The sequence below is a fragment of the Branchiostoma lanceolatum genome, chromosome 2 (assembly GCF_035083965.1).
Source record: "Branchiostoma lanceolatum isolate klBraLanc5 chromosome 2, klBraLanc5.hap2, whole genome shotgun sequence".
Lineage (NCBI taxonomy): Eukaryota > Metazoa > Chordata > Leptocardii > Amphioxiformes > Branchiostomatidae > Branchiostoma > Branchiostoma lanceolatum.
In genome coordinates this window covers 16,250,214-16,273,033 of record NC_089723.1, presented here as the reverse complement: position 1 = coordinate 16,273,033, position 22,820 = coordinate 16,250,214, and the positions used below count along the sequence as shown (strand labels likewise).

Sequence of the window (22,820 nt, the reverse complement as noted above, 5' to 3'; positions counted from 1 at the left end):
AGTTAATATCATACATATAGTATCATTGTGTTATTGAACTGCTTTGAATTGCAGTTATGGAATATTATGATAAGTGGCACAAGGAGATTGTCAATTACGTTCAATATTTATAAATCAGATGGGGAACTAGCCAAAGCTTTAGCCAAGAAGTTAAGGAAATATTATAATTTTAAAATTCAGAAGTGGCTGATCTGTATGCTTGATAAACATGTGCCCATATTGACGATTGGTCGAATGAGAATGTAAGAAACAACGCTTGGTTTTTGGTAAGGCTTTTAACAATTTCAGAGATGACGTCTGCTTTGTAATTTGTATTTGACAGATTGTGTTCTCAACCTGGACTGTCATTTTGTCTAACTACAGAAAACATCATGTGCACTGAAAATAGTCTTACTTGGGGGGCCATTGGATAACTAGACGTACTGTCTCTACCTCTATGGCACACTAAAACTGCATAGATACCCAAACTGCAACCATTGCTCATTCAAAATCATTATAGCAGTGACTGTAACATATGTAGATAGCATATATAGTGACTGATTCATATCCTTCATTCATGTTCTGAGTTAAAATAACTCAAAGAAATGTTGTTCACATTGTATGCAACTGATCACACTTCTTCTATTAAGCATTGGTGAAAAATTATTTATATTACATTGAGGATATGAGTATTGTGGGTATAAGATAATCGAGTTACTTCGTCAAGGTTAAAAATCAGTATACGTGGAACATCTTTTATGCCGTACAAGTCGAGGTCAGGTAACTACCGGAGTAGGAAATGTTGTCAAGATTCAATCTTGTCCCATTATTGACTGGAAATGCCGTCACAAAAAAAGACATATTGTGCCACTAATGTGTGGGCATTTGTTATTGTAAGCTTAAGCTTTAAGAATGGTCGGTTAAAAAAGGAAAGGAAGAAATGGAACAAGGTATTTTAAATGAAGTAAATGTTGAATCGGTGCAACATGCCATTCACATCTGAATAAATCTGTTGGGCAAAAATGTGTTTTACCTCAGTAATTTATTCCATTCATTAACTGTGTTCAGAATTATTTTGTTGTTGTTTATTGTGTCCTGCATTTTCTAGATATTATGTAATGTAAGATTGAAATGTCAACCAAGCTTTTTAAAAAGACACAGTGATCTTTACCAAGGATCAGGAAGTAAGCAGACTGGTGGTGGCCATGGTGCTGATCACATCATCCGGGCCCTAGCTGCAGTTCTACAGCAACATGCTAGGTGGCGTTGATGAGCAGTCAGCGTGTAGTCAGTCAGTACACAAATGAATCAAACAAGATTATAGATAGCTGGCAAACATCATTGAATTTTCATCTGCTCTATCCTCAAGTATTTATTCTCATTTTAACCAAGAACATTTAATTCATATACCCTATATAATGTCTTCGTTTTAACCAAGGAGGTTATGTAGACTATATGACCTTGTTTTAACCATGTGGTATTGGGCATTGACAGTCATCACTCAATCAACAAGTAAAATTCCACATATTTTTTTTATTGTTAGAAAAAGAAGACTATTTAAAGTCGAGTTCAGTTACCTTGCTAACTAGATGTACCTTTATCTGAGGTGTTTTTTCAGCACACTTAGCGCTACTTGTAAGATGATGATGTCACTTATATAAATGATTTATTAACTACCATAACTTATCAGTTAAATCCAATAACGTTGTACCTGTGAGGCTTATGTCTCCATGTTGTTATAAAGTAACCCTGTCGTCAGCACCACAAACATTGCAATGTTCCCACATCTCATCCTCTTACACACCCACCTCTCGACATGCACATGTGACCAAATATAGTAAAACAAACAGACAAATATCTAGTCTTACACTACCAAATATTATACCTACATGTCCAGTCAGTTCTCGTCTAGCCTCTTGACAGTTAGGACTATATACAATGAAGTTACACAGATTTAGTTTTAGACAAATAGAAAATGTTCCCTATCAATTGTGAGGACTAGCTCTACTCATAGAGGAGTATTGGAGTGTTGAGTACAATACATACACAGTTTAGTCAACAGGCATTGTTAACTAAGTTACCTAATGTCAAAACTATGTACATAACATGCTTGGGTACAAAGCTGAAACAGGATGGTATGAAAACCCTTGACAGAAAGATGCACAACTGGCTTCAGGAGGAGCACAACCAACTGGATGTACCTTGCCAGTTCTCAAAGCTACATTTTTGTACCAGTAAGAACTTCATGTGGTTTAGTACATGTACATTGATGTACCCATTGATGTCTCTAAGATTTAAACAGTAAGCAAAGAGCACATTTAAGCTGAACACATACTTGTAATGTTGAACTTTTGTTTCTGTCAAAGTCCTTATATCAAAGCCAGGGCGTGATTTGATGTTGCCATACATCTACAAATGTGCATGCATTTTTCTGATACAATACTCTCAGTGTAAATACATGTACTGATGTATAAAAAGCCCAAACACTGTTTTTGCCACCTCTGAAACTCACATGGCACATTTCCCCCCTTCTGACTGGCTTCTTGTGTGCTCAAGTCAAGACAGTACCACAACAAATTCTTAAAAAGACCTTCGTGCAGAACTGATGCAGACTTCCTACAAATGTTATACCTTAGCTGCGCCTTACTACCCTCATTAAATCAGGACCCCTATCGCTCCACGTTAGCTCACTCACGTAGAGGCCCTGATCTTCAGCGGTTCTGGCGAAGTCACCACCAAAACAGCTTCAGCCAATCAGAGGGTTTGCTAAACCTCATCTGAAGCAAAAGCGAAAAGGACGCTGGGAAGCTATCAACCAATCAGGTTACGTCTCACATCGTTACTTTAGGTTCAGAACAAATTAACCGCCAAATAAGGATTGCTCATTAATTATTCATGAGCAACTGTCAGTAACCGCGCCAGAACCATGTCTACCGGCGCTGAAGATCAGGGCCCCTACGCGTGCGAGCTAACGTGGAGCGATTGGGGTCCTGATTTAATGAGGGTGCACTTTACTTGAAAGGAACACTACAAAGGCTCTCCTATAAAGGAATTCACTTAAGACGAGCTGTGTTCCACATGGCCATAAACATTTCCACACATTTTCAATACTTCTGGTCATACACAAACAGAACATTATGACGAGACTTGTCAGAAACTCCCCTTGGTAAATTATGTGCCATTCTTTAAAGACCATCCAGTCTGCTCCCTCTACTTTTGACTTAGAATATTGCTAGCTACATGCACAGTATACTTTTGTCTTGTATACTAGTGTTTTATGCTTGGTCTGGGATTCATCAACTAATTCACTGTTATTTCACTTGGTCATTTCAGTCTACTGTGCTTTTAATTCTTACACATTCCTACAACAAAATTGTACCTTTTGAGACAAGCAATCAAAATACATGATCTTCCTTTCAGCTGTAAGAAAATACGCCTATCCCTGAACAATTGTATACCAGTCAAAACTCTGACTGCATTGCACAGAATTTCATTCTTTGAAAAAACTGGTAAAACAAACCCCAAGACAACATATTAACGATTATTTTGCACAGTTCAAAGACCTGATCTTCACAACACCAAGCAGGCAGTAAAAATAACTGTTACAGCATTTTGTCCTAATGATTTGGCATAGAGATGTTTCTGAAGATAATGTCTAACAAGGCTGAGGCAAATCAGACCAGGAACCTCCACATTTGGGAACCTCCACATTTGGGAACCTCCACATTTGGGAACCTCCACATTTGGGAACTACAGCATGTTGGCATGACTAGTGTGTGTTGACATGGATGACTGGTGAGGACTACACTGCAACATACTGTAAGCAATAAACAATCTATTTCTACGGACAATGTGACAGCATTTTTAGTTTGACTGAACAAGTGAGTTTGTCCATACAATTTTAGACAAAATATACATGCAACAGTAAATATACATACAAAGGACACAGATACAAAACACCAGGATTTTTACCCAGTAAGTACTGTGCATCAGAAAGCAACCAAGTGTGAAGAATCAAAGGCAATGCTCTCATTAGAACAGGTATAAATTTCTTCCCAGTACTGAGATCGGCCACCACTACATCCAGTTGGATTAAGTTCAGACAATGTCCATCTTAAGTTCTGCATCTTGCAACAATCTAACATACTGTGTGCCAGTATACCAAAGTACACATCACCATTGGAAGATGGGATATATTTCTGTACAAAACCCCCTTACATTTGTGCTTGTCCCTTTCTGTGCTATGGCAGTTGCTGGCATTGTTGTGCAGAAACTGGGTCAACAAGTGCTAGCAAAGTGGTCTATACCCCAGTCAGAAGACTGTCCAACTCCCTAACAACCTTGTAACACGGAAAACACATTGCACACCCCCGTCTAGATTGAGTCGGGCTCTCTGTAGTTGGGCTCCGTAGCGGTGAAGTAGTCGTCTAAGAAGTTGTGGAGATACTCGAAGGTGGGTCGCGTCTCCTCGTCGCGAGCCCAAGTCTGCAACATGAGGTTGTAGAGCGAGTCTGGGCACCCCTGGGGCTGAGGCATCCTGTAACCCCTCTCCACCTGGTCCAACACCTCCCTGTTCATCATCCCTGAAGGACAACACGGAAACGTCAAGGTCAACACAACGTGCACAGCATTGGGGATGGTTTTAGACTGTAAGAGATAAATACTGTAAATGCAGAAATGTTTGTGGGGATTTAAAGAAGCAGTCCACATCCAGTTGGAACGTGCTTGGATGAACCGCACCAGAGGTTGGGAGCTGCCCAAGTCCTACTTACCCCTACTCCGCAAGGAGGCGGGGGAGGCAGGACGATCTTCACAAGTCTCGGCCTAGTCTCGTGTTCCGGCGAGACTAGGTCACTCCGTGAACAAGACGTACAGAAGACGTTGAAAATTTGGAGGTGCGTATTTCGCTACCTTTCTTTTTAAGTCACTGTTTGAGGAATATTCTTGTAATTGTGGGGATCTAATTTTGAGGTATGGAGAAAATGTTCGCGGTGGCTTTCAGCCTATTTGAAACGATAGTAGCGCTACAGTCACACAATGGAACGGCTTTTCGCAATGGTTTGAAGTTCGCGGCAAAGAGTTCACCGCAATAACTGCGAACATAAAACCACCGCGAACGTTTCTGCATTTACAGTACATGAACAGCTTTAAAACATTGTTTCATAGATCACATCTCCCTACAAGACAGTCAACAGTGCATGAGGTTGATATTGTGATGTATGGTTGACCAAACCATATAAGAGGTAGAGCAACATAATAGCACAAAATAAACACAGAGCATACCACAAGGTTACCTGACAGTGTGAAATAGTGACATGCTCAGCTGAAAGCATTAACCCACTCAGGTTAGGGTGTAGGAATAGATAAGTGCCTCAAGAAGGGGTGGATACCGGTTTGCTGGACCTGATTCGGACCTGTATAACATCCAAGAACCGAGTCCAAAAAACCTGAAAGCCAAAAACCTGAGTCGAAAAAAACCTGAACAAAATACTAAATTATATTTTTCTATTTTGTTTGATGAAAAGTGTTTTGAGTTTCCTCTCTGACAAAAAGGCATTTGAAGTAAGTGCAACATTCAAATATCAAATACTAGTTTGTCTTGAAAGTCTTCTAACCAAGAAACTTTTAGTTATGCATGTCAGTCTTAATTCTCTATGCTTGATATTGGTTTGATAAAACAAAACATGTCAACTAGACAGGATCAGGTCCAGGTTCAGGTCCAGACCTGAACCTAAATCTCTGGATCTATTCCTGGATTTGGACCTTATTAAGCCGAACCGGTATCCACCCTTAGCCTCAAGTGTGTTGTAAGCTTTGTGATTGGCTCTTCTTCCTTGTGAGGTGATCTTCAACAAACCAAACATTAACAATCATAAATGTAATTTAATACGGAAAAATGGGAGGGTTTCCCATGTATCTATTTCCCTAAAAAATGTCTGCCAACTTGTTTTTGTTTTCCATCATCCTGCAAAACAAATACTTCTACGCACAGATTGATATACTTAAAGGCAACCAGAGCAATATTGGGGCCCGAAAATCGGATTTTGAAAGTCAATCTATTCAGTCATTTCCATACATGATTAGTTCAAACAATACTATCACAATGTATATGATGCAAAAATATGAGGTAGTTGTGATGTGAGAACTCACTGACAATCATTGCCGGAGTTTTTGTAGGCTCGCAAAACTAAGGGGATCATCATACAGCACATTTTTGCACAGGTTTAAAATGATCAAAGTATCAAGTTAAAGGATCAAAGTATCAAGTACGATGATGTGCTGAACAGTGTTAGTAAGTGTCACTACCATAATGATTTCAGCATTTTCTTTATTGTTATTTTTTGGGGCCCTAATGTTGCTTTGGTTGCCTTTCAGTTAATGTTTTTTTGTCTAACCTCTCTAGTGCAGCTGTTCAAGAGGAAAATATAGAAACCTGTTGTTTACCATGCACAAGGGAAAAATAGTCACGTTTTAGTAAGTCTTAGAGCTAGAACTGTTCATCTTCATATCTACCTTGTCCCCGCAAGTAAAGGACCTGGAGATCAAGAGACTAAGGTAGGTAGGTAGAGCTAGAGGCTCATAAAGACAGGTGACACCATAGTGCAAGAAGCCTGTGACAGCCCACCACCTGCTGACATGTACATGTAGCCATGGGAACCACTACAACCACCAGCAGCCATGTACATGTACATGTAGCTATAGCCATGGGAACCACTACAACCACCAGCAGCCATGTACATGTACATGTAGCCATGGGAACCACTACAACCACCAGCAGCCATGTACATGTACATGTAGCCATGGGAACCACTACAACCACCAGCAGCCATGTACATGTACATGTAGCCATGGGAACCACTACAACCACCAGCAGCCATGTACATGTACATGTAGCCATGGGAACCACCACTACAACCACCAGCAGCCATGTACATGTACATGTAGCCATGGGAACCACTACAATCACCAGCAACCACCAGCACAGAGACACGACATGAACACATGGTACCTGCACCTAGATGGCCTCAGGCTCTTTGTAGTTTGGCTCTGTGGCAGTGAAATAGTCATCAAGGAAAGATCCTATGTATTCAAATGTGGGTCTTTCTTCCGGGTCGCGGTGCCAACACTGCTGCATCAACTCGAAGAGCGAGTCCGGGCAGTCCCTGATTTGAGGCATGCGGTAACCCCTGGACACCTCCTCTATAACCTCCTTGTTGCTCATGCCTACAAATAAACACCTACATGTACAGTCTAATACTGCGCAACAAACCACCACCCGATCAGTCATTCATTCTCTCTCATGCAAAGATAGCTTGATACTTACTCCTCCACCTGTGATGAAAAGTATGCAAATTTTTAGTTTTTTTTTTCAAATCAATAAAAAGTATACACCATGACGAGTTTCTAAAATGAATACTGTGTTTCTTTTTTTTTTCGAAAATATTTTTTTGCAAAATACTCTTTGTTCAGTAGAATGACTAGTATCTACAGTAACACCTTACCGGGGTATGGGATCTTGCCATGAGTCACCAGTTCTGTCAGGAGGATCCCGAAGGACCAGACGTCAGACTTGATGGTGAACTTGCCATACAGCGCCGCCTCCGGAGCCGTCCATTTGATGGGAAACTTAGCACCTGCAGGGGGGGAGGGGGGCATCATACAAGAACTGTTTTGTTATCTCCATGAAAAATGGAGATACAGTTTTGGGTGTGTCTGTCTGTGTGTACATGTATGTCTGTGTGTATGTTTGTGTTTCCGCACTTCTGTAGTCAGCATAACTCAAGAACCTCATGATGGATTACGATGATATTTGGTATGTGGACGGGAATTGTGAAGCCGAAATTCAAGGTCGATTTGGGGCCCCTGGTATATGACCTTGGTACTGCAGCACAACTTCCATTTTTGTATCTTTTGACCTGGATGTGCTGTGGTCTTGATTTGTAGGAGGCAGAGAGCTTGTGATGTAATAGAGAAGTGGTGTAGGTTTGGGCCCCCTGGCATCTTGCTCTGGAACTGCAGTGGCGTTATTGTGAAAATCTTCTAAGGAGAATAACTGAACAAAGGGACTTAAGGTGCAATACACCAGTTTTGTAAAGTAGGTACAAACAGCTTAGACAGGACTGTAAGGTTTGCCTGCTAGGGATGCGAACCCAGGACCTTTGGCTTTAGATTCTAAGTCAACAACCCTAACCACAAGACTACCTTTAGACTGAACAATACTACAGTGTCTACACAAAGCGTGACCAAATACATGACCTTCAAGGCAAACCTAACAAACTTCTTTGCTTTCTCCCGAAAATAATTTCATCAGGTTGGTAGAATATAGGATATAGGAGATTCTTTTTTCACAACCAGATTACTGGTTGTGAGAAAAAGAATCTCCTATATCCTTCTTTGCTTTCTGTCCGCAGAAAAGAAGCATATATAACATCACATTGTCAGAAAAACAGTTGGAGATATACCCACCTTGTTGTGCCTTGTACAGATCATCCTCTATGAGTCTGGCTAAGCCAAAGTCTGCTATTTTGCAGTTATTGTCGTCCCCTACAAGTACGTTGGCCGCCCGCAAGTCTCGATGCACGTACTTCATTCTCTCGATATAGGCCATGCCAAAGGCAATCTGTTGGAGAGAAACAATACCTGCTGAGAAAATGTATAAAAGACTGTTGTATCTGATAAAATGGTTTGTTTCAAACACTACATAACCATCATGATTGTCTTGTGACAGTCCCTTTTTTTCTGAAAGGTACTAGAATGTAAGGAAAATACATTGGGTACACAGTACATTTGCGCGACAATGTTTGATGACAATTTAAACAATAACAATCTACATTACACTTCACACCAAGATACATTTTCAGCATTGGTGTTTTTTTAGTGTCTTGGTACCCCTCGAATTGGTGCCGCTGGAGAAGGCGGATGCCCAAAGTGTGTGGGTCTCAGATTCGCAACCTGTTATCCACCTTAAACAAATTCACGCGAAGGCTACCGTGTCAATTGACAAGGTCACCATACTCGATCTGTATTTGTATCTGTACTATGTATCTGTACTATGTATCTGTACTATGTACCTGTACTATGTATCTGTACTATGTATCTGAATACAAATAAAGATAATACGAGTGGTTGCCATTAGGTACCCCTAAAAGTAAAAGTCTAAAAAGATCATGATAATCCTCCTCCCTTTAGCACCAACTTTGTATTGGTTCATTTTGTGAAAGCCAGAAGTGACAGGGTAGGATGAACCACCCACCTGAGCCCCCATGTCCACTAGTTCCTTCAGCCCGGCCTTCTGCCCATCTCCCTTGACGATATAGTCCAGCAAACTGCCATTGCACATGTACTCTGTGATGATGTAGATGGGCTCCCTGTCCGTGCAGACGGCATACAGGGCCACCAGTTTCTCATGACGCAGTTTCTTCATGATGGTGGCCTCCTCCAGGAAGGCTTGAGGCGACATGGAGCCTGACCTCAAGGTCTTCACCGCTACCTTGGTGCTATGATTCCATACAGCTGGGGGAGAGACCGATATACAAGGTTCCATGATAAAGATATCACAAGACTTTTGTTTGTTGGTGTTTGTTCGCATCAAGGCGTAACACACCAGGTTTGTACTGAAGAGTACAAGCTGCATATCTGGACAGATTTATATGATCCACACACACTGGGAAGGACCCCTACTCTTTTCGATAAGTGTGTGGGGGTTCTTTAACGTGCTTGAAGTGTGGCTCTCCTCAAACACGGGACCTCCATTTAACGTCCTATCTGAGGTACATTTGTACGTCCGTATACCCGAAGCTAGGTACTCATTTTCACCTGTCGTGAGTAAAGTGGGGAAAGTCGTGTAAAGTGCGTTTCCCAAGGGCACAAGGTCAACAGGACAAATCAGGGAACCCCGGATTTGAACTCGGTATCTCTGGGTTCTGGGACCAAACACCCTGCCACTACGCCACCGCGACGCCACCGCGACATAACTGAGGTATCATTTGAAGCATTTTGCCTCCAAAGCAGTTCCTAGCTTACTAGTGTTTTGATACTTCCATGTGTTGCTGCCACCATGGACTGTCAAAATACAGTACATTCATCTCGCTACAAAACAAACAATGAATGTCAACATGATGACTGTAGTATGTTGTGGTGGCTATTCACACAAGGTGAATTACATGCACATCTTTATCTACACCATAACACAAATAATAAAATCGAATAACCCTTTTCAAACACTACTGTCACAAGAGGAGTACAGTGAGTTACCAGACTTTGCATGATGTAGAAAATGACTAACAAACTTGTAGACGTACCGACTGATAGGTAGCTAATGCCAGCTCAGAAGAGGACTAGAAATAGTCATGCTTTAAAGTACCAGAGTTATCAGCCAAGGATTGATGTGGTCAAAAATTTGTATTTTCCGAGAACCATAGTACAATGGAACTCGTTGTCATCAAGTACTGTAGGAGCATCCTCACTAAATAGCTTTAAAGAATGGTTGCGGTCAGATATGCGAAGACTAGGTGTAACAGACAGTTTGGTGTAATATAACCAGCTGCTGCCACGCCGCGTGCCTGCGAAGCTGGTGTGTTACGCCTGATGGCGGTTATACCGGCTATATAGATACAGATACAGAACTTACCCAACCAGACCTCTCCAAAGTTGCCCTGCCCCAGCTTCTCCTTCAGGGAGATGGACTCCCGGTCGATCTCCCACGCGTCCTTGGTGTGGTGGGAGAGGTCCCTGGTTATGGGCATGGACTTGGAGCAGGGCTTCACCAGCTGATAGGCCAGGCCTCCTGACGTCTCTGTACAGAAACACATGTCAATCATCTGATGAAGGTGGGACCAATGAGCAGCTACATGTACTATAGAGCATCTGCATGTATAACGCCAGTATCATACCAAACCTTGCCTGGTTAAGCGTGCATTAGATGTAATAGGACAATTCAAATTATATTGTGGCTCAAGTTATTTGAACTAAACTGAGCTGAGGTTTCCACTTTTGCGGCCATCGCCACTAACTGTTGTCTAAATGTTTTCTTTAGGTAAAGCCGATTCTCTGAACGGGTGATAGCTAGCTGGTTAGAATCCAAGCCAAAAAAAGTGGAAACCTCAGCCTGATTTAGCAGAGCCTACCTAAGGTACATTGTATAGGCCGTGGGCGAGGCTCTGTGTAGGAGAATGCCTTTGCCTTCCAGTTACAGGAACTACATTTCATAACAGCTTCACAGGCTGATGTTAATGTAAACTTATGGCCCACAGTTGTGGAATTAAGTCGTCAATTTAGTACAGTTGTGGAAGTACCTCCTCAACTTAGTACAGTTGTGGAAGTACCTCCTCAACCTAGTACAGTTGTGGAAGTAACTCCTCAACTTAGTACAGTTGTGGAAGTACCTCCTCAACTTAGTACAGTTGTGGAAGTACCTCCTCAATCTAGTACAGTTGTGGAAGTACCTCCTCAACCTAGTACAGTTGTGGAAGTACCTCCTCAACCTAGTACAGTTGTGGAAGTACCTCCTCAACCTAGTACAGTTGTGGAAGTACCTCCTCAACCTAGTACAGTTGTGGAAGTACCTCCTCAACTTAGTACAGTTGTGGAAGTACCTCCTCAACCTAGTACAGTTGTGGAAGTACCTCCTCAACCTAGTACAGTTGTGGAAGTACCTCCTCAACTTAGTACAGTTGTGGAAGTACCTCCTCAATCTAGTACACTTGTGGAAGTACCTCCTCAACCTAGTACAGTTGTGGAAGTACCTCCTCAACCTAGTACAGTTGTGGAAGTACCTCCTCAACCTAGTACAGTTGTGGAAGTACCTCCTCAACCTAGTACAGTTGTGGAAGTACCTCCTCAACTTAGTACAGTTGTGGAAGTACCTCCTCAACCTAGTACAGTTGTGGAAGTACCTCCTCAACCTAGTACAGTTGTGGAAGTAACTCCTCAATTTAGTACAGTTGTGGAAGTAACTCCTCAACTTAGCACAGTTGTGGAAGTAAGTCCTCAATTTAGTACAGTTGTGGAAGTAACTCCTCAACTTAGTACAGTTGTGGAAGTAACTCCTCAACTTAGCACAGTTGTGGAAGTAACTCCTCAACTTAGCACAGTTGTGGAAGTAACTCCTCAACTTAGCACAGTTGTGGAAGTACGTCCTCAACTTAGTACAGTTGTGGAAGTACCTCCTCAACTTAGTACAGTTGTGGAAGTACCTCCTCAATCTAGTACACTTGTGGAAGTACCTCCTCAACCTAGTACAGTTGTGGAAGTACCTCCTCAACCTAGTACAGTTGTGGAAGTACCTCCTCAACTTAGTACAGTTGTGGAAGTACCTCCTCAATCTAGTACACTTGTGGAAGTACCTCCTCAACCTAGTACAGTTGTGGAAGTACCTCCTCAACCTAGTACAGTTGTGGAAGTACCTCCTCAACCTAGTACAGTTGTGGAAGTACCTCCTCAACCTAGTACAGTTGTGGAAGTACCTCCTCAACTTAGTACAGTTGTGGAAGTACCTCCTCAACCTAGTACAGTTGTGGAAGTACCTCCTCAACCTAGTACAGTTGTGGAAGTAACTCCTCAATTTAGTACAGTTGTGGAAGTAACTCCTCAACTTAGCACAGTTGTGGAAGTAAGTCCTCAATTTAGTACAGTTGTGGAAGTAACTCCTCAACTTAGTACAGTTGTGGAAGTAACTCCTCAACTTAGCACAGTTGTGGAAGTAACTCCTCAACTTAGCACAGTTGTGGAAGTAACTCCTCAACTTAGCACAGTTGTGGAAGTACGTCCTCAACTTAGTACAGTTGTGGAAGTACCTCCTCAACTTAGTACAGTTGTGGAAGTACCTCCTCAATCTAGTACACTTGTGGAAGTACCTCCTCAACCTAGTACAGTTGTGGAAGTACCTCCTCAACTTAGTACAGTTGTGGAAGTACCTCCTCAATCTAGTACACTTGTGGAAGTACCTCCTCAACCTAGTACAGTTGTGGAAGTACCTCCTCAACCTAGTACAGTTGTGGAAGTACCTCCTCAACCTAGTACAGTTGTGGAAGTACCTCCTCAACCTAGTACAGTTGTGGAAGTACCTCCTCAACTTAGTACAGTTGTGGAAGTACCTCCTCAACCTAGTACAGTTGTGGAAGTACCTCCTCAACCTAGTACAGTTGTGGAAGTAACTCCTCAATTTAGTACAGTTGTGGAAGTAACTCCTCAACTTAGCACAGTTGTGGAAGTAAGTCCTCAATTTAGTACAGTTGTGGAAGTAACTCCTCAACTTAGTACAGTTGTGGAAGTAACTCCTCAACTTAGCACAGTTGTGGAAGTAACTCCTCAACTTAGCACAGTTGTGGAAGTACGTCCTCAACTTAGTACAGTTGTGGAAGTACCTCCTCAACTTAGTACAGTTATGGAAGTAACTCCTTAACTTAGCAAAGTTGTGGAAGTGACTTCTCAACATACTACAAGAATTACTTCACATTTTGTACTTGTTAATGTTTGAAGACATTTTTGATTTCAAACTTGACACAGTGTGCAGGATGTGATGAGATCCAAACGTCTATGTTGGTATGGGCATCTTGAAAGAATGGACAGGGAGAGGTGGCCCAAGAAAATCATCGGCATGACCGTGGAGGGCCGAAATCCACGAGGACGACCAAGAAAGAGGTGGATTGATAACATCAAGGAGGACCTCCACCACCTCAACCTACACAATGTAAATCCACAGGACAGAGGCACCTGGCGAGCGGCCACCAAGCTCCCCCATCAGCATGCAAGCACGTCAAACCCCCAGATGATGGGGAAAAGAAGACGATAAACCGGATAGTGAGTGAGTGAGTGAGTGACTGACCTGAGTAGTGCTGTACGAGTTCCTGTAAGGTTTTAAACTGGGTTCTGCTGGCGATGTAGAAGCCTCCACTGTCCAGGTTCCTGATCCTGTAGTGCTTCACATTGTCACCCTTCGTCTCATCCCAGTCTCTCACAGACAGGGAGAAACCACCTGTAGTCAACACACATACACACAGGTTATGTAACGTACAGTCCTACAAAACACAGAGTTCTGTTACCTTTTCCCTAAAGCCGGCGTCACAATTCATGCGAGTGTCGGCCGAATTCGTAGATCGCCCGAAGCTCGCCGAATTTCAAAATCGCCCGAGCATCGACCGTATTTTCCAATGAAAATCTCGGGCGACGTCCGTCGAACACTAAAAACTAAAAATCCCCCATGAGATCTAGATCGTACCATCTCTTGGACATGGACGAAGTCAGTATCGATTAACCTGGTAAAAGGCCAATATTTGGATCAACTTTTATTCCTAAAAATCGCCCGAAGCCCGCGTCATCGACAGGACGTCGGCCGTACTTCGGCCGAAAATGCACATTTGAAGCTCGCCAACACGTCGGCCGAGCTGAATTTCTTATTTGTGACGGGGGCTTAACTGAAGCTCATCTACATGTATTAATGTATTACAACATTATGCGTCCTTATATTGTTATCATCCATTTTGTAGGCAAGGACTTTGTTCCATAATGAAAGAATGTCCACTGAAACATGGCAAACTGAATGCTCAAGGCCATTTCTTTCTTACATGTATATGTTCAGTAAATATTGTGTCGTAGTGTTTTGCAAACAACTGCCACATCCATACACCAAGTCATGCTTATTCTACACTGACAAGCTAAGTGACTTAAGAAGCAAACAAAAAGTCTTTAAAAAGATCCTTTCAACACTTTACCTGCCGTTGTCTCGCTCTCCCGTATCAGAAACGTTCCCCTGACGTTGCCTGGTGCCAGCAGTAGCTTCTCTGCATCTTTCCGTGCAATCTTTCCAAAGAACCAGCTGAAATAGAAAAGGAATCAAACAAAGAGCACATTTGACACTACGACATACAAAGGTATCATTATAGATATTTCTCCATTGCTTCTCAGAAAGTGGTCTTGCAATTTCCTTATACCCTAAAATGTGCTCAAAATTGACGCTGGTCAAGCTGTGGTTGAATACTTCAAACTGACAAATAATCCATGTTTCAAGGGATCCTCATTTGAAGTGAAGCATGATGCTTTTTCAAGTAGCTAGCGGTAGTGCAATGTGGCTTCGCTACCGCTCGCGTTTTTTGGCCAAGCACACAGGGTCACCCCTACTCTTCTCGATACGTGTGTTGGGTTCTTTTACGTGCAGAGATTTGACCCTTGAGGCTAATGCCTGAAGCTCCCTCACACAGGGCCGCCGGCTTTACATCACCATCCGAAAAGACAAATGCAATCCCTTACAACATGTCCGAGCTGGAGTCGACCCCTAGGATCGAACTCGGGCCTTAGGATCCACGGAATTTGATCCAGATGGCGGAGCAGCGGGGTTGCGTTATCACTTGCGCCACGGGGACGTGTCTACAGCAAGTAAAAAACAATCATCCATAAAAAATACAGGCACAAAAGAAGGTTCTTACTCTTCTGCATTGATGCTGGACACTGGTGCAACATAGTTGCTGGGAATGTAGCCTGTCTGTGATGTAGTTAGTGACCTGGCCTCCCACCAGTCTCCATCTCTGTAGGAACAAACAATCAGCAGTTAACACTACAAGTGGCAAACATGCTTTTACAAGCATTGCCTATTTGGTAAATATCCTGACAACTGTATCTTAGACCCCATTCATACTAAGCAGCGCAAGTCACCCGAATCGCCGAAATCGCCGAAGCCGCATTCCTTCACACCAGGGGTCGAACGAGCGCGAGTTGTAAAATCGCTACTTGCTCATGCACGCTCTTGTTCCGGCGGGATCGTCTGTATCCCCACATCCCCTAAGATGGCCATGAGCACGCGTGTCTCTTCGTCATCCCAGACGCCAAAATTGCCTGATTCTGCCATATTTCCGCGAAATATTCCTAGGAGGTAGGCGAATATCGTATTATGGCGGCAAATCAGCGGAAATCAAGGCTGACGTAGCATATGACTCCTTTACCCATGTCCGGGTCAATTTGCAAAGTAATGCGCCAGATGCGCATCGAGCGGCTTGGAGCGTTCATACTAAGCCGGAATGTGCCAAGACGGTAGTCATCCACCTCCCGGAGGTAGATTCGCTGTGTTGCGCATCAGGCGATTTTACATGCGAATTGGAGCGTTCATACTAGGCCGCAGCAACGCGGCTTTGGCGATTTTAGCGATTCAGGCGACTTAGTATGAACGGGGTCTTACTGGGGGTGGAAGTAACAATAGTGTAAACGCTGATGCCAGGCAGCCTTAAAAATCACTGGTACAAACAGTATGGTAAATATTGACATTGCAAAACTTTTAGGCATTTTAGTACAATATTACTTATTAGGCATTTTAGTACAATATAAAATGTACTAGTAACTGCTTTCTATCAACTCTCAACAAATTGGTATTTGTGAGGTTAGGATAGTACCAGTAGTCTTTATCTATAAATCATTAGGCCATGCATGCAATATCTTATCATTTAAATTTCCTCACTAGAAAGTATTAAATAAACTGAATAGACAGATAACATTAATGGTCTGTTTCATATGAAGTTAGAGCTGAAAATTTACTCCAGAAATTTACTTACTGGTTGTTGATAATCTGTAGCTGCTCTCCCTTCTTAAAGCTAAGGTCATCTTCAGTCCTTGCCGCATAATCATACAAGGCCACAAATATGGTCACACCTGTGAAATAAAACAAAAAACTATTTATTACAGTTCAGGAATATCAAAATATGACAATCTGGGATTGACAGGGTTCTTTTCTTACATGTACATGTAGTAAAGGATGCGATCTTAAAAGATGAAGCATTTCATCTATTATTTAGTCAGTATTCAGGGTTCGAAATACCAGGTTGCCCAGTTGCACCGCAAAGTAACATTTTGTTTGGTGCGATTTACATGTAGTTTCAAGCTCAGGTAGTGCAGCATAGAGACTGTGAGTGTGAGTGTGACAGTGTTGTACAAGCGACCTACGGCTGTTTGCACCAAGGATCAACGTCAAGGTCCTTGGATGGCAACCTGAATTTGTCCTGAAATGTTCATGGGCAACCTACATTTGGCTGAGGTTGCCCACTGGTCTACCTGGCTATAATCCTAAAAAGTATTTTAAACCCTGGTACTTTATGTACCTGTGGTGTAGTGGTCTGCGCTTCTGTCACTTACCACTTGTTCAAATTACTTGGAACGAGAAGGCCCGAGTTCGTGCCCGGATAGGACACCTCTTGGCAAGATGTGCATTGAGTCATACCAAAGACTTTATAAAAATGGTACATACTTATGAAACAGTATGGAAGTTAAACACACTCCACTGCCAGTGGACTAGCCCCCTGCTGCAGTGATTGCACCACAGTGTGACCCAGGGCTATGAAACGGAGATGGGCACCGCCCTACTAGTATACACCTTATGGTGTGGGAGGATTTTAACTAACTTTAACTAACTTTATTACCAGTGCAGTACTGACCTTGACTTGAAATGTTGGCAGTGCTCGGTGCTGTGCTGCCAAAGGACGGAATGTGGACCCCCCCTGCCGGTGAGTTGAAGTTGGGGATTGCTGCAGGTGGTAGCGAGAACCTGTCGTTCTCTGTGGGGGACTGTGTGTATCTGGTGGCATTGTTCACAGCAGACGCGTCCAGGACAGTGTCGTCTTTTGCCTGGTACTTCAGTTTAGGATCGGTTTTGCTCTCGGAGCTCTGCACACACCCCATGGCTGCTAACTACTGCATGTCCTGTAGTGTTAGAAATAAAAGTCACAACATCAACCAAAACTCCATGAATAGTTTCATTAGGTTGGTAAGTCACTGAATAAAAAGACTCTTTTTACACAACCAAGAGATTTATTCCACTGAAGTTTCGGTGACCATCTGTCACCTTCTTCAAGGCAATGCAGCACAGGTGTTGCTGCATATACAAAATGAGATGCATTCACAAACGCAAAATATTTACATAATAACATTATGTACAATCACAGGAGGTGACATCACTATGCGGTCCCAAACGTACAGAAGTGTAACACATATACACAACTATCGATCAAAAAACAATGCAACGATTGTCATCTATTTCTTAAGGATGCGGTCATCAACTAAAACTGCTTCAGGACCTACTTGGCCTGTAAAACAATATGATATGCAAAATTGTGCACAAAGCAGGTGGCTAGGTAGATTGAAAGGTAGAGAAAATTAAGATAATCATCGGCTTTTAGCAGCCATAATGGGTAAAATTAGCTGTACCAGGAAATTGTGGTTATCTTGCATATTGTCTAGGTTGGCAAATCAACTAGTATGACACCATGACATAGCCCCTGAATTGAACCTTTCTTAAAGTAGATTACAATCAATCAAACCAATCAAACTTTATTGCATAACAAATGTAACAGGTACAACTGTATGGCAAGTTTGTAGGTACATGTAGTACAAAATATCAAGACATATAATTATTAGAGTCATTATGACACGACTGTGGAACATACTGTACATGTGTTTTAGCCTAAATTTGTGGCTTATCAAATCTCCATTCTTAGATTTCTCCTTTTCATCTTTTTATATCAGAAAAAAAGATCTTCAAACTTTAGCATTTTCTTTCAGATATCACAAGTACTTTCTGTGCAACTTTTAAAAAAAGAAGAAAATTTGATGAAATATATAAAGCAGTAATAACGATAGCTCAAATTGCTGTAATTTCTTGGTGAAAAATATAGGTTTTGTGTATCACATCAGGTGACGCAGAGCGTTGACAAACGGCCACCTCTCCCTGCCCTGGCAGTGGCTGTGGAGCAGATTGTTCCAGCTGGCCTGAGGCAGACAGCCTGAGCATTAACAAGGTTGTAGGGATCAGATAACAGCTAAGGCCATATGCTGACATAGCTTGGAAGTAGACTAACATGTTTTAGCCATATGTTGCCCATAGAAACACTTATCTAATTACTCCCAATTCATGCGCAAACAGATAAAGAACGCAGGCATAAAATTGACATCAGTTAGATGTATATCCTTGCGAGGTTCTGAGGAGAATATCTGAGTGAAACATAAGTGGTGTTAGAAAGGTGACTACTGAAGTGCCATCAGATACTGCACTAGATGAGGTGCTTTTAAATGGTGCTTTGTCACATCCTGCATGCTTAGTCTGTGCAGGAGCTAGAGCAAAAATACACTGTTAGTTCACCACCATTATGAATATCCCTTTTTTTTGCTGTAAATTTTTACAAAATACTACATAAACTAACAGGCTCATTTTACTTATTTTGCACACCTGTCCTATAAAGGCTATAACTAAAATCCATGTTAATCATGCGTTCAGTAAATAATAATTTAATAACATAGGAAAAAACAGTAATTAATCATGCATGATTGACAGAAATGACATACATGTACCAGCCAGTCATCTGTATATGGTACGTGCAGTAGTTGTTCTGTCATGCTGATTGTAGACTTAAAGTAAACAGCAAATTATTTATATACAAGTATGGAATTGAGGGATTACAAGAGGAAATGATACAAAGACACACTACATTCTTACGTATCCTCTTGGAAGTATCTAAGCTGACAAGACAAATTACCAGACATTCCACGAAGGCCTATAGATAAGCATGACCCCTTCTAATGAGTGTCCTTCCTCATTTGACAATCTCTTCTTCTCTCTCCATCTATTTCTTAATTCTATTAAGCTATCAAACCGGTGAGGTGAAAACATTTAGGAATCATAGCAGTTGCAAGTTGCAATGGGGATTTCCTATTCTATCAAGTTCTGGTCACTTGTATTGAAAACTTCTGTATGGCACACACTACATACGTTGATGAAGGTTAGACATCCTGGTAGAACATTACCTACTTAGTAGTATCAAGGAGATCAAATCAAGAAACAGAAAGAATAGACCGATCCCAAAGCCACGCCCCCTGTTCGATTTCGAACACCTCCGTCAAAAACAGGGTTTGACGGACCAAACATGGCTGCCACGGCTAGGTTGAAAATAATGCCACCGACTTCGGTTTAGCTTTTGTGGCACTGAAACCCTTTCAGAGCGGGCCAAATAAGAATGCTATGGCTTCTTTGTTGAAGGCTGTATCCATCGGGTAGAGTTGTTTAAGGAGGGGGTAGGTGTAGTTACGGTGAGAGCGTAATGTTTTCGGTCAATGCTAAAGCGGTATGCGCCGCATAGCTTTCCCTTGTCGGTAGGCATTAGCGCCCAGTTTCTGACAAGCAGCCAATGCACGTGTAAAACAGGGTTCATATATTTGTGACAGGTTTCCCACTGTATTGACTGCATGCATAACAGCTGCATGATATTTAGTAACTAAGAATTAAAATGCATCCTTTTACTTCCCTGTTCACTTTCAAGTTAACCAGTTTCACACACCAGAAACGGAAGAGACGAAACTCTGCGCTGGCGGACTTTTTAGTAGTCGGCATGTGGTACAAGCTTTCTCTCCTTGAGTGCCCGATCTATTTTCTTTTATCTGTTTTTTGTTCTGAGCATGCACTCAACCAATACAGTGGAAAACCTGTCCCAGATATACGTACCCTGCTCTACACCAACTGCCCCACCAACGCAGTTATTGACGGAGGTGTTCTGAATAGAACAGGGGGTTCTATGGGTCTTCTATTCGTTCGATATGGTGTTCGACAGGATCGGTCTATTCTCTAAAAAGTTAAACGTTTCAGATAGCATCCGGGTCCGTTATCTTTCATCACTTTGAGAATTTTCAATCACTGATGAAAGATAATGGATGCTATCTGAAATGTGACTCTTAAGAATTAGAGAATTCTTCCTGTCGCTTGATTCATTTTGTATTACTGGTATGCAAATCTATAAATACTAGTATTGACTCCACTTTTTTTTCTGGGACATGTCATGTCTACTTTAACATCGGTCCAATTTGTGCACTACTGGATTCATCAAGGGAAAGCTCTTCCAACTGACAGACAGACCTGACTTCAGATGTTTTGTTCCAGGCCCCTATAGCAAGCATTCACAAGAAAACAACAGATAAAGGGGCCAGGCTGCCCATGTGCACTAGGGGGTCCTGGGGTCATGTTTGGGGGATGTCCTGGGCAGGGCAAAAATCAAAATAGGAATGATTTCCACCCCTGATAAGAGCCTGGGTTTTGAAAGAATGCCAGAACGAATAGATATTCATATCTATCTAAGTACACTCTCTTTCCTGTGAGTCTGTGTCCATTCATAGATATCTGGACATGACTCGTATACATGTGTTGGGCTGGGTCTGTCCCTTTGTGACTCATCCACTGAGACTTGAACTGATCTGTGGACTAAACTATAATTTGATACATAATATCAACTAGCATTCATGATCTACATGACACAACGGTGCACCACAATGTTCTACATTGTTTGTAGAAAACGAAAGTCGCAGTACAGCCCGGATCGTCCAAATCCGGCAACAACAGTGGCCCAGTTTGAAGTCTGACAACTGGCCGGAAGTCTTCCCAAAACGCAACCCCTTTCAACCCCAACGAAATTCTCGGGTATAAACGTTGATAACGTTACAGTCTAGTCACAAGAAACGTTGTATACCTTACTCTACGTGCAGAACATCGTCCTCTTCCGAGCAGTGTCACGAGAAGGAAGATTGAGCCCTTGGACGTTGCCTGGTGTTACTGGTTCACAATACTTCCTTCCTTACAATGCGACGGCCATATTTCCTATCACAACAGAGCGGAAGTCAGGGGGCGCACCTAGCGGCGGAAAGTCATGAACTGCACGCATTGTTTGCATACATTTACTTGACATGTGAAAGGTACATACTGTTAAGATGAGCTAAATAAAAGTGTCGTTGTAAAGGTATTTGTCATGAAGGCGTCATGAACGTCATCAGTTGGCGTTGAAATTGAGCAAATAAACGTGAAAGTGAAAGGGGAAATTTACCGGAAGTGATTTCTGCAGACCGGAAGTATATTAGGTAATACCTAACTACGGAGAAAAATGGGGGAGTTTATTTTACTTTTTTACTTAATGATTATTCAAAATAATGCAATATCTTAGTTTATGTTAGTCTTTTTTTACATTAGGATGATAATAACAGGTATGTTCAGATTTTAATACATATATAGCAATGTTACTTTATCGAAATTAAGGACACCTATTTTGTATATGGTATAATCCTTTTGAAACACCGCCAGATGGGAGAATTTGAGGAGGGAACCAAGACTTTAATATAGTGTCGTATTCTGAACCCTTCACGAAATTTTTTATCGGCACCCAAATATTACCACAGTGGATGAAAATGTTTTGGTTGAGTGTTTACCTGTTGAACTGAGGTATCACACTGCAGTTTGTAGAAAGTAAAGACTGCCAAAGCTTGACCAATCAGGGCTGAGGATGTTGCAGATCAATCAACCACCCTGAGGAGTGTCATTACTCCAAAGAGGCTGATAGAGTATTGATCTTTAATATAATGATGCAGAATGGGGAAAACAACGTCTTGCTTTGAGTTGTAAACACAATAAGTGTGCCTAAAATATCTCTATTTCTATATCAGTGGTACTATCAGGAATATGACCCATCTGTTGTTCCATTCAGTGATGGGGCATCGCCATCATCTGAGAGTTTCCTACCCCGAAATGATCTGAAATGGCCTCACAGTCAATTGGGGAGCATTCCAGCTTATATATTTGTTAATGGGCGGTATGATCAGGCATGATGTACTCACTGTTTCTTGAGCTTAATTAAAATGCTTGATGAATATGGATTGCATTGAGAGTCTACAACAACCTGAAACTTTTCATTCTGCATTCATTCCAGAGATACAGCAACTTGCACTTGCAGACTATTTTTCCTTCAATGATGACCTTTAATCAGTCTCTTCTTTGCTTTAATATCTGTGAGTCTTATGTGCTGCAAGTTGCATGGGGAAAACTAGTGGGAGCTTTT

General features: G+C 42.0%; 1 protein-coding gene across 5 annotated transcripts; it reads right to left on the bottom strand.

The window, feature by feature from the left end:
- Positions 1-1,492: 1,492 nt before the first annotated feature.
- LOC136427603 (tyrosine-protein kinase Fyn-like) lies at positions 1,493-21,648 on the bottom strand. Of its 5 annotated transcripts, none has more exons than XM_066416586.1 (13): positions 21,470-21,648; positions 17,394-17,658; positions 16,518-16,614; positions 15,402-15,500; positions 14,691-14,794; positions 13,805-13,954; positions 10,610-10,774; positions 9,233-9,492; positions 8,446-8,599; positions 7,482-7,613; positions 6,989-7,203; positions 3,731-4,562; positions 1,493-3,682 (listed from the first exon to the last, which is right to left on the bottom strand). In XM_066416586.1, the coding sequence occupies exons 2-11, from the start codon at positions 17,635-17,637 to the stop codon at positions 6,995-6,997; spliced, it is 1,614 nt and encodes a 537-aa protein (XP_066272683.1). In that variant the 5' UTR covers positions 17,638-17,658; positions 21,470-21,648; the 3' UTR covers positions 1,493-3,682; positions 3,731-4,562; positions 6,989-6,994. The 5 variants fall into 5 exon arrangements, with proteins under 5 accessions (XP_066272683.1, XP_066272678.1, XP_066272680.1 ...); XM_066416581.1 differs by having other exon boundaries at positions 21,465-21,646; XM_066416583.1 differs by having other exon boundaries at positions 1,493-4,562; positions 21,465-21,646.
- Positions 21,649-22,820: the final 1,172 nt, after the last annotated feature.